This window comes from Lissotriton vulgaris, chromosome 1_1 (genome assembly GCF_964263255.1).
Source record: "Lissotriton vulgaris chromosome 1_1, aLisVul1.2, whole genome shotgun sequence".
NCBI lineage: Eukaryota > Metazoa > Chordata > Amphibia > Caudata > Salamandridae > Lissotriton > Lissotriton vulgaris.
Genome location: NC_141685.1, coordinates 215,552,062 through 215,574,111, shown reverse-complemented (window position 1 = coordinate 215,574,111; position 22,050 = coordinate 215,552,062). Strand labels below are relative to the sequence as shown.

The 22,050-nt window shown below is 45.8% G+C and overlaps 1 protein-coding gene across 3 annotated transcripts in view; it reads right to left on the bottom strand.

Moving 5' to 3' along the window:
• Nucleotides 1-258: 258 nt before the first annotated feature.
• Nucleotides 259-22,050, bottom strand: part of LOC147740920 (membrane-spanning 4-domains subfamily A member 4A-like) — a 200,401-nt gene continuing 178,609 nt past the window's right edge. For all 3 annotated transcript variants that reach the window (XM_086952209.1, XM_086952207.1, XM_086952208.1), the window contains exons 6-7: nt 14,619-14,747; nt 259-1,651 (exon numbers count right to left, since the gene is read on the bottom strand). In XM_086952209.1, the coding sequence (XP_086808335.1) occupies nt 1,529-1,651; nt 14,619-14,747 (252 nt within the window). In that variant the 3' untranslated portion in view covers nt 259-1,528. The remainder of the gene's footprint in view (nt 1,652-14,618; nt 14,748-22,050) is intronic.

Genomic DNA, 22,050 nt, shown 5'->3' with positions numbered 1-22,050 from the left:
TGCTCTATTTAGTAAAAGAGGGTGTTCCACTATCCCTGGTGAGTGACCTCAGCACAGTCAAATCATGGTGCAGTGTATGTACAAGATGAAAGTTGTATGGCTGTTGTGAGAAATTGGGTTGTTGATTAAAGGGGAGGGTGTGATCCCTACTGAAGCTACAGTCACAATCCCCTTCATGGTGAACCATAGAAGTTCCTAAATTAATCTGTGCTTAACCCTCGGATAGCTTGGCACAAAAGCAGTCAGGATTAGCATAGAGGCAATCTGTAAAGTATTTATTCAGCATACACAAACAGTATTAAAGTGAAAACACAACATAAGAAAAATTCCACACCAATTTAGAACAATAGAGTAAAATGTAGTACATTATTTGACACCAAAAGGACAAAAATCTAATTGTTTGAACTGAAGATGTGAAATGTTAAAGATTTTGGTAGGTATTACACCTAAAAGCACAAAGCACCAGTTGCTGTCATCTGGTCGTGCTAAACTGGGGAAAAGTTTACAAGTTCAGGCTGACCGCTAAGATACAGGGACCCCGGATATACCTCAGTATTCTCCTTTCCCCAAGTGGGCACATAGAGCACAGGAATATTTCATGTATTCACTTTAATAATAATAATCCATAATTTCATGCATTAGTGATTTTAGCAAATTTACGCCAAAATGGTGCTTTAAATGCACTTTGTGGTTTAATTTTTTTTCAAGTGGTGGAAGTAGGTGTAGCCAGGGGAAGTGGGTGTGGCCTCCTAATAAAACGATTGGAGCACCTACACTTAATATTTTACAAATCAAGTACTGGTATGTAGTATCCACGTAATTTGACTTCTTGTATATTGGCATTAAGGATCTTCTTCAGGTCAGGCAGCAAAGAATAGTTGATCAAGTTTGTGCCGCACCATGCTGCGTCTTCCAGTGATCTGAACGCATACGCCGAGTGTTGAGAATTGAGGGGAGCATTGCTGTTACTCACATTTCTTTTGCTGATTTTATTGAATAAAACAAGTTGGTACATTGCTTGACTGAAGCCCTGAACACATCTCATCAGAAAGGTGTTTACTCAAACAACACTTTCTATTTATAGGCATCACAAAAATTCTGAGGAATTAACACACTGATGCAAGAATACCTGGACCCACAATTATGGCATGTCCTCCTCTCTATATTATGAGTAAGACCAGGGCATTGGGTGCATCATTTTGTGCTAATGAGTTCTCAAATAATCCACATTTGCATTATTTCAAGATGGCATCTCCATTGAAGGAAACATAGATGCTGGAGGGACAATTGATGGTTCTGGCCAAGATTCCAACAGGGAGCTTGATGTCTGATGTCAGAGTTTAAATTACGCTTATAAAATGTACAGGGTTTTAATTGGAATTTTGCATATATGTTCCATAGCAGTGAAAATTATCACTGGCAGCCTCTGTGCTTTAGGATGGTGGCTCAAATCGTGTAGGCATATCAATAAAAAATAGTGCTGAAGAGATCAGAGTCTTTGTAGAGAAGTGTCATATGCACTCAGTCCTCACTGACGTTTCACATTGGTCACGGGGTTCCCATCATAAGGCGGTGGGAAAACTGCTGACGGCTCTTGTACAGGAGGGAATACCAGTTCTTGTCCATAGGTGTTCTGCACCACAAACATGGGCTGAGAATATTAAGGGAAGATTTTAGCAAAATAAATTTCAAAGTACATTGTCCATCAACCACTGACAACAAAAACTGCATAGCTATTAATTCAACTACATAATAAACCCAGCACAAAACAACTAAAAAGCTCAAATCACCATATTTTCTATTAATCAGGACATGTTAATACATACACATCAACCATTATACATGCACATTCCACTTACATCATCAAATACAGATGAGCCATCAGCAGGCAGCATCAGACAGTAGCCATTGGAGATCACCTATCAACTTCCACCATGCATTACCTATCAGCCATTATACTTCATTAAGCATAAGCCATCACAGATATTCTTTTTCGTTTAATTACAAAGGGCATGTTTGTAAACCTTCATGGCACTGTGAATACTCACAAAACTAAGCACCAGTTTTATCAACAGTTTACACTAGTACAAAGTCACAAAAAGTGATCCAAACTGGAGCAACATATTCATTTGTTATTTACTCAAAACCCATTTTGCACTGGAAACTTACCTGAAAGTAACACAAAGTAGCACGTTGAGCTACTTTGCGTTATGTCGCATCAAGGGGGTGGCAGACTGGTGGTCCATGGGTGTTATCTCACTAACACCCATTGTTTCTGATGCAATGCAGTATCTACTAACATTCGTAGACAGGGCTTAGCATCTCCTTGAGGCAGGTGTTAACTTGGAGAACTATTGTTATTTTTCCAAACTTTTCAAACTTGTCACGTGTGCTGTATTATTCAGCACATAAACAATGTTTGAAAAGTCTGAAAGTCTATCATAAAAGTTTCTGGGCTACAATGTGTCAAAGTGGTAGAGCAGAAAAGTACCATATCTACTAAGAGTTGGCACAGTTTCTCTGACCTGAAGCACGTTTGGCTGACTTGGGCCATGCGCTCATGCTTGCACCATGGTGGAAGTGTGTGTGCATGATGCGTAGTATAGAGTTTGTACTGGAAGGATACTTTTATGACGAAATCCACCACAAAGTGTTAGCAAATCTGTCATATTGTTTGGACCATAAGTAATATGCTATTGGACGTTTTCAGCCAGCAATTTGGGCAGTTGTCTTATATTGGCTTTTATACAACTTTTTCAGCTTTCAAAAGTGGTCTTTATGGGATCATGAGAAAGCACAGGCCTCTAAAAAAGTGGTCTGAAGTGGACAGAGAGCAAAAACCAACTAATCAATCTGACTGCTGATTTGGAACCCTAACCTTTGAGACAGTTTTAGATTTTTTTTATCATATACACTAATAATGCTTAAAAGGACTTGTGAGGAATTGGACTGTTGGTGAGTAGGAATGAAACCCTACTCACGCAACAGCCACAATCCTTGTCAGGGTGAACCACAAAAAATCACAAAATTAACCTGTGCTTAACACTCTAGTTGCTTGGCACAAAAGCAGTCAGGCTTAACTTTGAGTCCTACATAGATACTTTACACTCTGTCTCTAACAGTAATAAAGTGAAAACACAGCCCCTTTCCCGCTCACATCTGACACCCTAATTATCCAATAACACCTGACCAGGTATCACAAATCAGACACCTGTCATTTATTTATTTATTTATAGTCTTGTATCGCGCCTGAATCAGCCCCGAAGGGGTATCTCCGCGCGTGGCTTCTGAGTGAGTTAAGCAAAACTATAGATCAGAAAAGGCAGAGGGAGGCTAAGTTAGTCCTGTGTAAATAGGTGAGTTTTCAATTGCTTCCTGAAATTAAAAAGGTGATGAGTATGTCTTAGCTGGTGGGGGAGGGAGTTCCACAACATTGGACCTTTAAGGGAGGGGGCACGGCCACCCTGTCTTGCTCTGTTTACTTTAGGTACATATAGCAACATAGTGTTGCTAGAGCGTAAGATGCGTCCAGGAGAATAAGGAAGAAAGATATCCTTCAGGTATTTGGGACCAGAGCCATAGATACATTTATGCATGATACAGCAAAGTTTAAATTGAATCCGCTGTTGCACTGGGAGCCAGTGAAGGCGGGAGAGGAGGGGGCGGGAAGGGGTGCGGGGGGGGGCATTCAGGATAAGTCTTGCCGCGGTGTTCTGTACCACCTGCAGTCTGCGAAGTTGTTCCTGGTTGGCGGATATGAGTAGGCTGTTACAGTAATCCACCCGTCCAAGGACTAGTGCCTGAACCAGCGTCTTCCTATGGGTGTTTGGTAGGAGAGGGAAGATACGCCGTAGAAGACCAATTGTGCGGAAACACATTCCCGCAACCTGACTGACATGATCTTTCATGATCAGGGCTTGGTCCAGGCGTACCCCCAAGTTCTTGATGGTTTGCTTGGGCGCTGGGACAGGTCCGAGCTCAGGTGGCCACCATTCCGGGGACCAGAGCAGGGTGGCCCCTCCAAATAACATGACCTCAGTTTTGGTCACGTTGCATTGGAGGAAGTTCTGGGCCATCCAACCTGCCACCGCTCTCATGCCGTCTTGGAAAGATTGCATGACTGCGGGTGTAATGGTTTGAAAGGGGAAAAGCAGCTGAGTATCATCAGCGTAAGAGATTGGTGAGAACCCGTGAGATCTAATGATCTCTGTCAGGGGGGCCACATATACGTTGAATAACGTAGGGCTTAGACATGAGCCCTGTGGTACCCCCTTGGTGAGCTTCCTGCAGACAGATTTGTAGGAGCCTAATTTGACCCCTTGTTGTCTGTCCTCAAGGAAGCTTTCCAGCCACGCAAGGGCGGTCCCTTCTACTCCAACTCCCTTCAGGCGGCCGAGAAGAACTTCATGCGACACCGTGTCGAAGGCAGCGGACAAATCCAATAGCACCAGAATCACTGAGCTCCCTCTGTCAAGTGACATTCTGATGTTATCTGTCACTGACAGAAGGGCTGATTCGGTGCTATGGTTGGGCCTAAAACCAGATTGTGAGTGGTCTAGGCCGCCCGCTGCCTCGATGTAGTTGGACAGGTGTGCGTTGACATGCTTCTCGGCCATCTTGCTGTAATAAGGTAGGAGGGAGATAGGACGGAGGTTGGAAAGCTCCGTCCAAGGAAGGGCCGCATTCTTGCGGATTGGGTTCACCACTGCTCTTTTCCATTCAGTTGGTACTTTTCCCCTTTTAAGAGACTGATTGATAATATCCTGAATGTATGGGGCTAACAGGGTACGAAGGGGGGTTAGGATTTTAACAGGAATAAGATCATCCGGAGATCCAGATTTGACTTGAGTCATTATTGTGTCAAGCTCTTCAGTGTTTATAGGAGGGAATGTAGTTAAGGTAAGATTTGTATTCTCATTGAGGGAGGAGGCATTTTGAGAATCGCTATTAGGTAGGGATCCTAGGATTTTTCCATAAATCGTTTCAATTTTATTTTCAAAGTAAGATGACACTTCTTCACATAGGCTTTGTGAGAAGTCGTCTGGGCATATACATGCCGTAGGTTTTACAAAAGTTTCCAGAATCCTATACAGTTCTCTGGGAGAGTTATCGGCTTCCATGAGCTGTTGAGCGATGTTATTTTTGCGAGCAGCCTTGATATGTTTATAATAATTGGCTTGGGCTGCACGATGTGCCTTTTTATTATCCTCAGAGTGTGATTTCCTCCATCTCTTCTCTATCCTTCAACATTCTTGCTTCTCTTTTCTTAGGGCCTCGGTGTACCATTTTTCCTGTTTAGCCACAGGAAACTGTCTGAGTGTTTTCAGAGGGGCGATTTTATCAATGGCTACCGTCAGAGTTTGCTGAAGCACGGTTAACTTTTGTTCTACTTCGTCAATGTCTCTGATCTCGGGTTTTTTCCACACCTTTTCTAGCGCATCCAGTGTAAGTTTGTGCCACTGTCTGCGTGTGGTGGATGGGAGGGATTTCTTTAGGGGACCCTTATTAGCTTTAAAAATGCTGAACTGCAATAAAAAGTGATCTGACCAGTGAACTTGAATAGGTTTATGGCACAAAATGTTATCGAAGTTGGAATATATCAAATCGATACAGTGACCCCCTTCGTGGGTGGGATCCTGATTTTTTTGTATAAGACCGATAGTTGTCATATCAGTCAACAGAGTTTTTGTCCCTGTGGATTCACATTGGTCAGTATGAATGTTAAAATCTCCAAGGAGAAGAAAATCCTCATTGGCCCGCATATAAGGGCCAAGTATCTCTAAAAGAGAAGTGGAGAAACTGGGGCATGGAAGAGGTGGGCGGTAAACAAGTGCTCCTTTGATGGTCTTTCTGTTGGGGAGCATAATTCTAAAAACTATTATTTCCATATCTCTGCAACATTGTCTATATAAGAGGTCCAATTTAATAGACTCTTTGTAAATTATGGCAATGCCACCGCCAGTTTTATCAGGGCGGTCAGAGTGGTGAAGTTTGTACCCCATAGGCACTCCCAGAGCAATGGCAGACACTGTATGGGGCTTTAGCCAAGTTTCAGTAATGAAACATAGGTCTGGGGACAAGGAATGTAATAAGTCCCAGATCTCAGTTTGGTGTTTAGGCATTGAGCGGACATTCATAAGGATACATTGTAGGTCATTGAAAGATTTACAAGAATTGTTTAACAGCAGTGAAGTATAATGGCATTTGTTGCACGAGAACGGGCCGTTAAAACAGGGTCTGTTACCCTCTGCATAACATGGGACGGAGAGTTGCCTCAGTGAAGTCAGGAATGAGGAGTCATATCTGATGTGTGTGTCAGCACGAAGGGGCGGCATGATGTGAGAATCCAGCCCCGTCGCCTCGTCCTGTCGCGGACGGGCGCAGACGGGCAGCTCTTTGGCTGGTCTTCGGCTGCAAAGTCAGGATAGGGGTGCACAATGAGGTGAAGACACAGGAGGGAAATCTGCAGGGTCTGGACCTGGTGCCAATAGCGTTTAATGATAAAATAAAATCACAGCTGGTACAGCTATCTTGGGGAGTAGGAACGGGGAATCAGAGGGTCGCCATTAGCTGAGCATGGGAGTGATACCACTACTTTGTAACACATCAGTGAATTTTGGGTCAAGCTATGTGGGGCATATGTCCAGAAGCACAGAGACAGATTAGAGACAGTTCAGTAGAGAGCAGCTAGGATGATGCAAGGACCGCATCAGGCATTTGATAATAGCGATGCTGGTATTATATTTCTAACACAGCAGATGAGAAGGTTGATAGAAACAGGGATATAAATACAATAAAGGAGGTAGGTTTTGTTCAGTGGCGTTGTTATAAAATTAATCTATGGACAGCCAATCACAGGAAGGGTGGTGATCAGAGCGATGACCAAAACATATTGATGCCCGAGCAGTGTAAACGCAGTAGGAGAGACGAGTGGATTTCCTGTGAGATTCGGTAGCAGGCTAGCAGCACATGAGGAGAAGGAGGCTAAAGGGTGTAGACATGTAGAAATGGCTTCCGGTAAAACTGTTCTTGGCAAAAAAAAAAGCATTTGCAATGCAATAGGTCTTGCATTACTTAAAGTTTGAGGTGTTGGCATTGCAAATATTAATGCAATACCAATTGCTCAAACGTTCAGTAACGTGAGACCTAGTGCATTGCAAATGCTTATTTTAAATGAGCTGCAGCCATGTCCTGAGTAAACCTGGGTGGTGAACTCCACTTCGCTCGCGGAGTTTCCTACACTCTGCGTTTTGCGGAGCTCGCAGAGTTACGAAAAGCTCTGCTTTGCGCAGAGGAGTTCTTCTCCTCGCTTGCGTTTAACCAACGTCAAGTTGGTGAGTGCTAGAGAGGAAAATAAACCTCTTGTGAGTTTTTTCAATGTGGGGGGTCAGGTTTCTCATTGCGAGTTGTCACTTATGCTTGTGACTGCTCACATTGAGAAACTGGCCGTTCGCGTTGAGAAAGCCCGCTCGAGTAAAAATCTACTTGAGCGACAGAAAAGGTAAGCTTGCGCTGTGCATGGTGCTGTTCGCAATGATTGCACGGTGCAGACAAGCACCGGCACTGTGCCTTCACTGCGAACAGCATTTTTCAACTGTACTCCGCTGCTTGCGAGCTCAGTGTACTGTGACAGAGTTTTTTTTGCACTTAGCGTAGCTCAGCGTAGTGCAATTCCGCGATCACCACTCAGGGTTAGTCCTGACCAAGCTGCTCAAGGCACTCCAGGCCACTTCCAACCAACCACAAACAGCAACGGCAAAGCCAGCAGGTTTCGTGTTTACATAATTTATTGGCTCTGTCAATTGTTTTACATATTACACAGCACTTGAGCTGCTGTGCAACATGGCTTATAGTAAAATAAAAAGCACTATGACGCAGTCAATGGTGTGCACATCTTGGCACTTTTTTTTACATGAAGTAATGTTTCTCTGAAACACAACTGCTATGCAATATGTAAAAAAAAAAACATTTCCGAAGCCAACAGATTTCACATAGGAAAAACCTATTGGCTTTGGCAATGCTTGTTGTTCAAGTTGGCAGGCATGATGGCCTGAGTAAACTTGTTCTCCCTCTACAGCAGGAAGACATTATACTGGAGGCATGGCTTTAAGTGGAATGAAAAAATGTTTCTCCTTAGCTGGCTGTAATTGCCTTCAATCATTTTGAGAAAAACAGAATAAGTGGCTTTGTTTTTTCATCAGGGCTTCTAGAAGTGTTAGCCCATGCCCATGTCGCACTTACAAACACTATAAAAATGACTGTCGAGGAGCGGCACCTCCTTCAAAAGAAAAAGAGACAGACCACGGAAGCCACATGGGCCGCACATTAAAACAAACCATTGTTCTTCCACATTGAAGAGTAGCATAAAATAAACAAGCATTTAAAATGCAATGGTCTCGGCATTATTAAAGGTAGAGCTATTGGCATTGCTCATGACTTTTTTTTAAAATTATAAATAAATGGCATTGTCATTTACATTGCCAATAACACAATCAGGGGGGCAGAGGCAATAAAAATGGCACAATTAGGGGAGCAGAGGCAAGAAAAATGGCACAATCAGGGGAGCAGAGGCAAGAAAAACTAGTGCAATCAGGGGGCAGAAGGCAAGAAAGACAAGTGCAATCAGGGGGCAGAAGGCAAGAAAATGAGCACAAGCAGGGGGGCAGAGGCAAGAAAAATGGCACAATTAGGGGAGCAGAGGCAAGAAAAATGGTACAATCAGGGGGCAGAAGGCAAGAAAAACGAGTGCAATCAGGGGGCAGAAGGCAAGAAAAATGAGTGCAATCAGGGGGCAGAAGGCAATAAAAACATCACAATCGAATGAGCAGAGGTAAGAAAAATGGCACAATCAGGGGGAGCAGAGTCAAGAAAAATGGCACAATCAGGGGAGCAGAGGCAAGAAAAACGAGTGCAATCAGAGGGTAGAAGGCAAGAAAAAAACGAGTTCAATCAGGGGGCAGAAGGCAAGAAAAGCAAGTGCAATCATGGGGCAGAAGGCAAGAAAAACGAGTGCAATCAGGGGCAGAAGTCAAGAAAAACTAATGCAATCAGGGGGCAGAAGGCAAGAAAGCAAGCACAAACAGGGTGGCAGAGGCAAGAAAAACGGCACAAACAGGGTGGCAGAGGCAAGAAAAATGAGTGCAATCAGGGGGCAGAAGGCAAGAAAAAAACGAGTGCAATCAGGGTAACATCTCAGGGTAATTAGACCTTGGATCAGTGAGAGGCAACTCACATTCAAGCATGCGTACTCCCTAAGATGATCATTTTACCAAAGAGCAGTCCCTGCAGCATTCAGCCACTCATCCTCCTTAGTATCTCAGGGTTATTGCACCACACGGTAGTAAGAGCAATAATAAACTATTTATCCTACCTGACACCGTATCTTGTTTCACCACAGAGCTGCGACAGCCGCCGTTCACTCTACCAAAGATCGCCTGGGGCTTTTCGAGGGGCTGTTCGCGGCCCCTCCGTTTCGTGGTGGGAGTGCCCGGAAGGCCCTCTGGTTGGCATAGCAACTAGGCTTCCCACTCACAGATGGCTCGCGCTTAAGTCTCTATAGGTGTCACTGGCCCAGAGTGTAAAAAACTATGTGGCTTTTGAATAAATATGGACATGCTTCCTTTAACGGAACTTAGACCTAGCAACACGGCGCATTCAGGATTAATGTATGCCAGATAATTACCAAATATACTGCCGAAGAGGAGGACACATTAACATTTCCTGGTCTTTCAGTTCCATGCACCCAATGGTAGAGCAGCTAAACACTAGAAGGGAAAGCAGGACACTTTTCTGCAATTTTAGACGGCTCTATTCCTCAGGCAATAAAAACCTGGACGCCATAAGCCTCTTACCTTATTGACCAGGCACACCCTACAGACCCAGCGGATAGGAAAAACATGCTGACGGTACCGATCTCCCAGCAAGAAATTCTGAATGCGATAAAATCACTTAAACCAAATTAGGCTCCAAGCCCAGATGCCTCACAAGACATTTACAGAGAATTTGCAGTTACTAGTGCAAACCCTAACACTCAATAACTTTTCTGGAAACTGGGACAGTGTCCCCCTCCTTGAGGGAAGTCGCTGTGGCGGTGATTTATGCGGGGGCATAAAATCTGCATATTTGCAGAGGTCTTACTGACACTGACAGACCCGAGACCTCTCTACTGGTAAGTACTCTGGGAATGCTTGAGGGCCTTCTAAGTATCCGGTTTCAATATAAATATAGATAAATCTGAGATCTTGAACATTTCCCTTCGCAAGATCTAGAGCAGTATTTGAAAGAACTATCCAATGCGGTGAGTGCTCCGATCCCGGACTGTGGTCCCTGCTGCGGCCCGCATTTGTGGAGGCCTGCGGCTCTGCCCAATTCGTTTCTGCGTGCGACACTGCCTGCGAGGTGCGTGGAGATTTGCGGTCTGGGTGAACTCCGCTACCTGCATGTACAGTACCGATTGCAACATAACCGGTATATGCGCACCTGTTCACAATTAACACACGGTTGCTGGGACTCTTTTTATCAGTTTCAACTGCAGCCTGCTGGCCATTATAATACTCGCTCGTACTGCCCGCGACGGACAGCAGCTGTAGGTGACCGCAGAGGCAAAGGTCACTTCATATGCCGCGCTATACGACAGCCGTTGGGGTCTGCTGACTGCGCTTGCAGTGTGCTCCCTGCCACCATCATTGCCCACTCACGCCACCTGTGACGGGAGCCAGTGGCCAGCTGGAGTGCTGTGCAGCTAAGCAAAAGGAGCTTGAAAGCAGAGGTGAGGAGACGCTCCTGCCCCAGAAAAGTGCCACTCTATGAACGGCGGGAACGAGGACAGCAAGAGCGGCCGACCTTATCAGCGGGAGGGGGCGGGAACAAAGACACGGACAGCGGGAGGGGACGGGAACGGCGGGAACAAGGACAGCGAGAGCGGCCGACCTCATCAGCGGGAGGGGGGCAGGAAAAAGACACGAACGGCGGGAACGAGCACAGCGGACAGCGAGAGCGGCCGACCTCATCTTAACGAGCAGCAAAATGGCGGCCACAAAGCTCCGAACATTTTCGGATTCGGGGGCGTGTTTTGGCGTTCTGAGTGACGGATGATGTCACAGGTAGGAAGAACGCAAAAAATACGCCCCCAAATCCGAAAGAGACGGGGCTTGATTGGAGTGACGCCCCTCTCCTCCAATGGCTGGCCTCTGTTTAGGAAGCCAGCCAATGGAGGAGAGATGGAGGAGAGAGGCAGGTTCAAGCCCCGTACTAAAAAACATTAAATCTCCGACCGGAGACTGCGCAAGCGCAGCCTTTCGGTCCTCGACCTAAAAATGTATGCCGGTTAAAGGGGGGCAAAAAAAACCATACACACACACAGGGAAAGATCACCATGAAGCAAACACCCACACATGAAGTGTATCACTGGGACATGTCTGCAAATCAGGAATCGCAATTAAGAGGTGGTGTGGAAAAAAATTGCATTCCTGTTCCTAGTTGTAATATTATGTATCAGTGGTATGCGAGAATGGTCACCATGCCCCTGTGGCGCTTACAAACACTATGAAAACTACAGCCGGCTACAAGCAACCGGTCAGGAGTAGAGAGTGGGGAGCGGTAAATTTAAAACAAGTAGTGCCCAAAGAATCTCATAAACAACAACAGCATAAGTTAACTGTAGTTGACCGGTGCGGTGCTCCTGAACTAAAAAAACAAGTGAAGTTCGGGAGCGCAACCAATAAGGAGCCGGCAACTGCAAGTGAGGCAAGACTGACCCAATTGAAGCAGAAGGCAGGATTACGCTTCGTATAGAGGGATTACATCAGGTCTTGCAAACAGCGCAAGCGCGCTGATGCTAGACCTAAAAACAGAGAATTCTCAAGTCCTGAAGAAGACAGATGGTAGCTTTTGTAAACAGAGACAGGAACGAAACAATGATAAGAAGCCATGAAGTTGTGACAAGTGGGTTTCTATCTCAGCTGGCATAAATAAACAATTTATGATTAAATATTCATCAGCCTTTTGGTGTCATCCATCAACAGCCAAACCTCATTTACTATTATGGTGACTGGTCGTTAGTGATCTATTTTTTAATGATATTAGATTTATAAAGGTATTTGGAACTTCAGAGTCATATTACATCACAGTCCTATGCTCCTTTATATGCTTTCATGTATGCACCAGTTTTCCATACTGTCCGCCTACAAAAGTACCTGTAGGGTCAGAATTCACAGCCTTTTTCTTCTCATCTGTTTACACTAATATTTTGTCCCTAACGCTCCCCTTGTTACCTTTTACCTGTTCAACCCGACGCCTCAACACCTATAACGTTATAGTTCCTGATCATCAATACATTTACAATCTGTCATCTACACTACTTGCAGTATACCCTGGCATACTCCTGCCACCCTCCTTATCATAATAAAATAAAGATAATCATTTCACCAACCCTCTCACCCAACATCTTTCATCATATTTTGGGTGTTCAAACTCAACTAGAGCTGTCCTTCTCGCCTCCTTCAAGTATACTGATCCTCACACCCGGCTCCCCACCGTAATACCCCCCAACCAGCCCTTAGGGGCACCAATGTTCCTAGCCTGTTATCTGGGGACACTTGGGGGTCTGCGATTGCTAAGAAAATTAAATATTATTAACCATTAATATAGTGTATATAAATAAAAAAGCAAGATTGACAATTTTAAAACATGTGAAGGAATTTGAAAATCGAAGGCTAAAAATTAAGTTGATATATTAATTTGTGGGAGCAATGCAAGTGCATCAAACAAAATATAGTATGGATAATGGGTGGCCTGGACTGAAATTAGTAAATCTCTAACCTTACCATTAAAATTTAGATTTGGTATATTTGTTTTTGAATAAAGCAAAATAATTCAGTAGTGCTATATTGTTTTGCATTTCAAATCATAAAAATTGCTTAGGCTGGGGTCCCCAGATTACAGTAATGACTCAGTGCGGGGTCCCCAAATTCAAGCAATGATCCATTGGGGGTTCCTAGAATCCAGAAATGATTAAGTGGGGGTTCTCAGTAGTTGAAAGGTGAAGAACTGCTGCTCTAAGGCATCAGCCGGAACATACACTACAAAGCAATGACTTATTTTCCCTAAGACCTCCCAATTCCTAACAAGGCTTACAACAAAGAGGGGTGTGTCCTACTCTCCTGGTCACATTTTTAGTTACCTTTGCAACAGTCACCGGGGAGCTGGTTACAAAGAAAACACACAGAGCAAGTACAGTGAATTACTTCCCAAAGTGCTCTATAGACACACAACATAAGACATATTCCCATAAGACCCAGCCGCCCAGGGTCTTGATTACACTGACCTTTAAAATTATATTTAGGTCTAGTTCACTGACTTTAAGACTAAAGACATGCAACTGTGACACCAAGGAACCTGGGCTAAACTGTCAAATGAGAACAACATTTTGAACCAACCTCTCATTTCATGACGCATAAGAGAAGCAAAAGTAATCACACTGGCTAAGGAAAATGTACATCCTGAATTGGTTCAAAATCAGAGGGTCTCTGAAGACCCAGCTAGCTTCAATTCTAAGCCAAGCCTTTTGTATGTTGCAAAAGAACTATACATTCACATAAGCTTCACCCATGATCCAAAAATCGAACTTTTCTCATCAAGTCATCACTATTTGGATGTACTCAAGCAGATGTTCACTCCCACCAGCTCCTGCACCATTCTTATTCTTTCTGGTGAGCTTCAACAAAACCACCGCTAGTGCTGTGGAATGCCACAGGGATGCACTGGAATCACAGCGGCAACTTCATCAATGTGACATTCAGCACAATCAAACTTTCATTTGAAACTGGTTGATATGAAGTGTACAAGTGTGCATCGAATAGCAAGCATTAGATGAACGAGAAAATGTTTGCGTCTTCAGATGCAACATCTGATGAACGCGAAAATGTTTGCGTCTTCAGATGCAACATCTGATGAACGCGAAAATGTTTGAGTCTTCAGATGCAACATCTGATGAACGAGCAAACATTAGACAAATGAGCATATATGCGTCCCTCCAGGAACGCTTCAGGGGTTAATTACAATGGGAATTGACTTAATGCATGTTCAGGGGTATGAGACGGCATAAAGATTAGGGACTTTTCCAAAGGCAGAGATTTCAGGTACTAAGAACTGACTGTGAAGGTAAAGCAAATCAGCCAATCATTTGAGGAGAAAGAGTAGAATGACTTCATCACAAGCGACAAAGTTGAAGAGAAGTTTGATAATATATAAATGGAAGGATACTTTTGGGCAAGAGAAGGGGTCAAAAATATAAGAGATATGTTGAATTAAAACATTAGAGAGAATGAAAGAACGAAATAAAGAAAGGATGAAAGAAAAAAATGAAAGAAAGGATGAAAGAAAAAAAAGAAAGAAAAAAGACCAAGGTGGGAGAAAATACGTTTTGGGAGATCAGTTTATCATGTTTAAGACAGGAAAGATTCAATAGGTCAAAGGGTATAGAGATTGGAGAAAAAGAAAAGGAAAAAAAAAACACTTCAGCAGGCAAAGCAATACGATTATACATGAAAAATGTAAGATGAAAGATTCTAAACAGGAGGGTGCAAGCAACAGACTCACTCTGCACAATGTTTATTTACCTGTGTTACTTTGGAGGCACCACAGCATTGACACACAGCCTTGCAAGCAAAAATGGAGGTTGACAATGTGATGCAGAGCTCCAGCATGTTGAATATCAGAGCCAATGCATCAACGCCTTGCTGCTGCGCCTGAAATAGAATCCAAATGGAGTAGTGGCAATACTTAACATAGAAGTACATATGAGGAAGAGGTGTTGGGAGATACCACAGAAGAATGTCTGTTGAAATACTGCATCGATAAGATATCTTGTGTCTCCTATATTTTGATCTGTACTCTTAAGAGCCATCAGAATGTGGGGTCTCCCGTGAACAGGAATAAACAACATAAACAAGAAAGATGAGAGCTCACTGGTCGACTCCATGCTACAGAGTCTACTTCACTATAAGCTTAAATTGAATTTATATTAGAACATTGAAATGTTGGTAGCTCCATTGAAAAAAAGGAGTGCTCCGGGCTTATAATAGCTGGTATAAGCCTGGAGCTCCAACATTCCAATGTTTCTTTGTTCACAGCTCTGGCTGTGAACAAAGGCCTCGGGGAACCTGAGGGGATGTCAATCCCCTCGCGCTCCCTGAAGGATTTGTTTTATTTGTTAGAACATGCTGCCCTCTAGTGGCAGAATGTTCTAATAGCCTTATAGCCCTTCGTAGCAGAGGTATACCAGCTTTTAAAGTCCTGCTGCTTTGTTAAAGTCCCTCGCCTTCGGCTCGGGTCTTTAACGCTGCAGCAGGCCTTTAAAAGCTGGTATAGCCCGCTACAGTGAGCTATAAGGCTATATTAATGACCGCTAATGGACAAGTTACTACTTGTGTAACAATATATCTGTAAGAGACATTAGTTAGTGATAGATTCCTTACCCTAAAATATTCCCAGGCGTCAGACTGGATCCGGAAAGTTTTTCGTCAGCAGTACCCCTGCGTCGGTAGGTGGCGTTGTGCAGCTCCGCGTCCGTCGCTGGTGTCGTAAGCGCCGAGATGACGTCACGGAGACTTCTTAGGTGCCACCCATGCGCGCTGACGTCAATTCTGTACATGACTTTTTCTGCGCCAGGAACGCAGAGCCTTGCAAGAAACTGACCACAAGTGTCATGAAACCAGGGCCCTGAAAGGGATGACCTTAACCCTAGAAATCAGTTTGCAGAACGGGGAGGATGGGTGGGGCGGTAAGGAATCTATCACTAACTTATTTCTCTTACAGATATATCATTACACAAGTAGTAACTTGTGCATCCAAAAGAGGCATGTTAGTGATAGATTCCTTACCTTAGAATAGATACCCCAGCAATACCAACCCCGTTGGTAAGTCTGCGAACAAGATTACACCAGAAAGTCACAGAGAACAGAATGGCCAAAGAAGCCGTCTCTCTGGACCTGACTGTCAAGGCAATAATGTTTGGCAAACGTGTGCAGCGAGGCCCACGTAGCTGCCTGGCAAATGTCCTGCAAGGGAACGCCGCATCCCAAGGCAGTAGTAGCTGCTGTTGCCCTGGTAGAATGGGCACGCAGCCCCACAGGAAGCTCCTTCTTAGCCAATGAGTGACATGCTTTGATGCACAGAACGACCCACCAAGAGATGGTCCGTTTGTGCACGGTCTGGCCTTTTTTGGCGCCACCGTATCCAACAAAGAGCTGGTCATCCACCCAGAACTGTTGTGTGCGTTTCAGATAGAATGAGAAAGCACGGTTTGGGTCCAGACTGTGGAGCCTTTCTTCCTCTTTTGAAGGGTGCGGAGGCGGAAAGAAGGTGGGCAAAGTGATGGTCTGCCCGATGTGGAAGTGCGTAACAACCTTTGGCAAGAGAGAAGGACAGGTCCTTAAAACCACCTTGTCCGGATAAACAGAAAGAAAGGAGGTTTATAAGAAAGAGCCTGGAGCTCACTCACTCTTCTGGCAGAGGTGATAGCTACCAGGAAAGCCATCTTCAGAGTGAGAAGACGTAAAGGACAGTTATGAAGGGGCTCAAAGGGAGCGCACATCAGATAGGTCACAACAAGATTTAAGTCCCATTGAGGCATTATGAAAGGCACAGGAGGAAACGTGAGTGTATTTCCCCTGAGGAATCGATTAACAACCGGGGACTTAAAAAGAGAGGGCTGATCTGGAAGCCATAGAAAGGCGGAGATGGCCGAAAGATAACCTTTGATAGTGCCCAGAGCAGAGCCCTGCTGGGCCAAACAGAGAAGGAACAGAAGGACCTCGGAAAGAGGGGCAGAAAGGGGATCCACAGCCTTTGATGTGCACCATGCCACAAATTTGTTCCACCTGCAGGCATTTCTCGTTTTAGTGGAGTGACGCCTGGCTGCCAGAATGACATCAAAGACTTAGAGAGGAAGATTGAACGCTGTCAATTGTCGCCGCTCAATTTCCACGAATGGAGGTGGAGGCTGGACAGGTTCAGGTGGAGGACCTTCCCCTGCTGCTGCAACAGAATATCCTCCCAAAGAGGCAGTTGGATCGCGGGATCGATCGTCATGTTGAGTAGCTCGGGATCCCAGTATCTTTGTGCCCAATCCGGAGCCACATGGATAACTTGGGCCCGGTCTCGTCGAATCTTCCTCAGCACTCTGGGCAGAAGTGGTATAGGTGTACAACAGACCGCAACTTCACTCATGACGAAAAGCGTCGCAGAGCAAGTGCCGCCTTGGAAAGTCCAACACTACCATCCAGTCTCCAGGGTCGAGGGCTGCCAAGACCTGAGCCAGAGTCAGAGAACTTCTCCTTCCAGAGGAAGCGATTGACGTTCCTGAGGTCCAAGATAGGGCGCAGGCCCCCTTTGTTCTTCTTCGGGACCAAAAAGTAGTGGGGGTAACAATCACGTCCAACTTCTGGCCCAGGAATGCGCTCAATGGCCCATTTAGCCAAGAGGGCCATAACTTCCAGTTAAAGAAGCGCAAAGTAGTCCCCCGACATGCGGTGGAACTGAGGTGGCATGACTGGGTGGCGGCTTGAAGGGGGGAGAGTAACCCCTTTGGACAATTTGCACCACCCACCTGTCCAAAGTGACAGAACGCCAGTGGGGGAGGTGATGTTAAATCCTGCCGCCCAACACGTGGGTTGCACCCCAAGGCTCGGACTAGGAAGGCTTTGAAGCGGATGCTGGGGGAGCGGAGGTGGACTGACCAGCATGCTGGACCCTGTGCCGCGACGGTCGGCCTCCAAGCCCACGGCCGCGCTGAGGTTGGTTCTGCACAGGCTTCTGGCTGAATGAACATGTAGGGGCGCCCCTCCCGTGGCCACGAAAGGAAAGAAAGGTAGACGTGGCCGGGCGTGTGGAGGAGAGACCCAAGGACTTGGCCGTAGCCCAAGAGTCCTTGAAACGCTACAGCACACTGTCTGCCTTATCGCCGAAAAGACGAGTACCATCAAAAGGCATGTCCATGAGGGAACTCTGGACATCCCCCGAAAACCCAGTGGACCGCAGCCAGGCAGGGAGACGCAGAGCCACTGTTGTGGAGATCGCTCTCCCTAAAGAGTCTGCGGTGTTCAGCCCACACTGAATTCAAACTTCGCGGCATTCTTCCCCTCCGCAACAGCTTGGGAAAGTACAGCCTAAACCTCTTCCGGGCACTGGGGCAGTGTCTGCGCCACTGTGTCCCATACAGCATGTGAGTAGCAGCCCAAGAGGCATGCGGTGTTGACTGACCACAGCCCCAAGATGGCAGAGGAAATTAACTTCTTGCCAAACTGCTCCAGCTTTTTCGATTCCTTATCTGGCGGGGCGGTAGGGAATGCACTTTGGGAAATGGAGGCCTGGATGACCAGGCTCTCTGGAGTCGGATGATTTGTTAAAAAGGCAGGCTCACCCGGTGCCGAGCGATGACGCCTGGCCACGTTCTTATCCACAGGAACCCCTGTGGCCGGTCTAGACCAGGTACTCAACAAAACATCCATCAAGGCCTCGTTGAACGGAAGCAGAGGTTCCTTAGAACTTGCCGCCGTTTGAAGCACTTCAGTAAGGAGGTTTGCCTTATGAGTGACAGAGGCAGATCGAGGTCAGGGGCCTCAGCTGCTCTACGGAGCACCACAGTATATGTGGCGCCCTCCTCCATGACAGCGGGAGGAGACATAAATCCCAGCCTAGAGGAGAAGTCAAGGCCACCTGCATCCTCTGATTCCTCTGCCCACTCATGTTCAGACTCGCACTGCCATGCAAGAGGGTCCTCCGACCCCTCCCAATTATCCCCCACCTCCATGGCCGGAGACACAGGCAGCAGCGGCGGGGGAGGCACAAGAGAAAACAAATGCTCCAACGTGCATCAGGAATGGTGCCGGGAAACCGACCCAGCTCCATGTCCCAATTTGGGTCCCAATCCGCGTCAAAATTGCCTGGAAACTCTTGCAAGGCGGAGGTGGGACAAACGGAGCCCATATCGGTGCCGGGAACGGAGCTGCCGGCTGAGGATCCTGTGGCACCGTGGCCGGAGCCGGAGCAGACGGTAGAGGCAGTGGCAAGCAAGGGCCCACCATAGGGACCGCGGGGCCCGAAGGCGCGTCAGCGGGAGCCCTAACCCTGAAAAGGTGGTCCATGGCTGTAAGAAACTCTTGCACCAGGGCCGGAGACGCCGGCGGACCTGGATAGGGTGGGTAAGCTGCGGGACTCCCAGGCTCCAATGGAGCTGCAGGGGAAGGACCCCTGACCCCTTCTTCCGCGTCAAAGACCGACAGGGGGACGTCGGAGAGCAAACACCCTTCTTCAACTCTTCCTTGTGATGTCTCTTACCCGATTCAGGGGGAGAAGACTTTGACCCACAGGAGCGATGATGATGGCTCCGTGGTCGGTCCCTTGAACCACCTCTGGACCTCGAACGGCACGCAGACGACTGCCTGGCCTCCAGCAGCTTTCGGGACTGCTCCTGCAAAGCCTTCGGAGCCATGGCCAGACAGTCGGAATATGACCGGGAGACATGGTTGCGCTCCAGACAGTAGAGACAAAGGCCATGGGGGTCGGCCACCGACATCGTACAGCAACAGGCCCGCAGGATTTAAATCCAGGCATCCCTACGTGACACCAGGAGTCAAAGACTCAAAAGAGGTAGAGAAAAAGTCTCAAAAAGTTAGTCAAAAAGTGACAAGGGTACGTACTCTAACCGGATCTCCGCTTGCTGGCGCGGAAAAAGAATAAACTGACGTCAGCGTGCATGGGTGGCGCCTAAGTAGTCTCCGTGACATTATCCTAGTCTCCGTGACATCATCCTGGTGCTTACGATGCCAGCGACGGACGCGGAGCCGCAGGACGCCACCTACCGAAGCGCAGGGGTACTGCTGATGAAAAACTTTCCAGATTCAGTCTGATGCCTGGGGATATTCTAAGGTAAGGAATCTATCACTAACGTGTCTCTTTCAGATCTATAGCGCAATATCCACTATTCACAAGGATCTCTCAATGCTGTGAAGGTGTAAGATTATGTTTAATTGACCTAACTGGTGTATGCTACTAGGAATTAGCGCTTGTGACCCTTACAGTGTCTCTGTATATATACTTGTGCTGTCTAATCCGGAAAGTGCTTGTGTCCATTACTCATGTATTGTACTGTAACATTTATATCAGACTATTGGCCTGATTCACCACATATGTAGCATGGCACATCATGTAGGGTGCTGTCTTTGTTTTGAACCTCTGTGAGAAGTGTTACCAGGTAGTATCAATCAACTACTGAGGTGCAGTTATCGCATTATCAGACACAGTCGTTAACAATCTGATGGATAGAGAAGTGTGAGAGGCTGGCACACTGTTTATGGGTTTCAGTAAGCTGGCAGCTTTGATCAACTCAGGTCCCTACATGCTATTTCTTATGATCCTAGGACCTGATTCACAAAGGTAGTTACACTTTTGTGTAAGTTTTGGAATGTATGTTATTCGCAAAGGAATTTTACGAGTAATATCTTTATGACTGTGGAATTTCCGTACATAAAATAATAGGACTGTCCGTTGTGAATAGCAAGCAATCGTAAACTTACATAAAAGTGTAAGTTGCCTTTGTGAATCAGGCTCACAGCTCATTAATCTGTTTACCACACCTGGTTGTCCATTCTGAGTTTTTAGGTTTGTTTATGGTCCTAAGCAGGCATAAGTTGGAGCAAGAGATGGCTCGAAAATCTACTGGCATGGACTTTATCACAGTCATCCCTTAGAAGGTTGTCATTGTGAGAAGTCAAGAAGCGGTGATAGCTTGTAGCTCGTTGGCACCCGCAATGGTATATTCTAACTAAGGTAAAGAGACAGAGCAATAAGGACAATAACATCAAGTTCATAACAGCGATTGTTACACAAAATATTGCATAGCACAATCATTGATTGAGAATGTTAAAAAAGCAATATGAAATGACCACCAAGAGCTAGTTATAAGGCAACATTAAGCCACGGAGCATGGAGTCAGACCCTAAATAGACAATATTGTTTATTTGTCGAAGAAACATTTAAACAACATTTTTCTTACTTTAGACAAAGGGAAACACACAGAAAGTGCCCTATATGCTCATTGAATGGATAGAAAAGTAATTTTGAAGAGATATCCCTAGTGGCCGGCTAAAGTTGATAGAGAAATGAGAGGCTTAAGGAAGTGAATCACTCTGTGAGGATGCTATCAAGACGTATTGAGGTTTGACAGAGGGCAGTTGCAATGGTTGTTAAAGGTAACTATTAGTTGAAGGGAAAACACAAACCATTTCCCGAAAATGAGTAAAGTACTTTATTCCACTCAGAAGAGGGCAAGAGGCTAACATAAGCCCCCATGCAGCCAGATTTACTCCTTGGCTTTATATGTACCTGGCACGCATGCTATGGTGATTGGGCACAGGCAGGGCATAGCTGCCGATGATTGGATGGAGTGATACTCAGGAAGTGGTTAAAGGACGTTCAAAGGGTGACTGAAGGATTTTTATGGATATGCAGATCTTCTTTTAGGTATGAGGTGGTCAAATTCAGGGGCCCACAATTAGAATGTAGAGATCAGGTGAGAACATTTGCAGGCAGACTGCCCGCGACAGGCTCCTGGATTCCTAGGGGCTTTTCACTATGGTTTTGTGCAAGTACTCATGTGGCACAAATTCAGACAAATCTCTGCAGTGTTTCACCTGCCATTGCAACAGGACACCGGTGCGTTGCAAACGTCTACCCCATTATCTCCCAACAACCCTTAGTAATTCCAGGCTGTAATGTGACGACTACAATATGGTGACTAATGAAAGAGGCTACTTATGACTCCCAGCCAACATACAGGACAACCTCTGGCTCCACCTGTCCGGGTATTGGTCAGTCACAGATCCTTGGGCTTAGGGGCCCTGAACTTCCCAGCTACTACTGTACTACACATGCAGCTCATGAGCATAAGGTTAGGTTATCTATGAATTCCACAAGACACCATCTCCCAGGAACAGGTATTTATAGATTATTACATTTTTGACTGATGTTACAATGTGAGCATATTGTTCT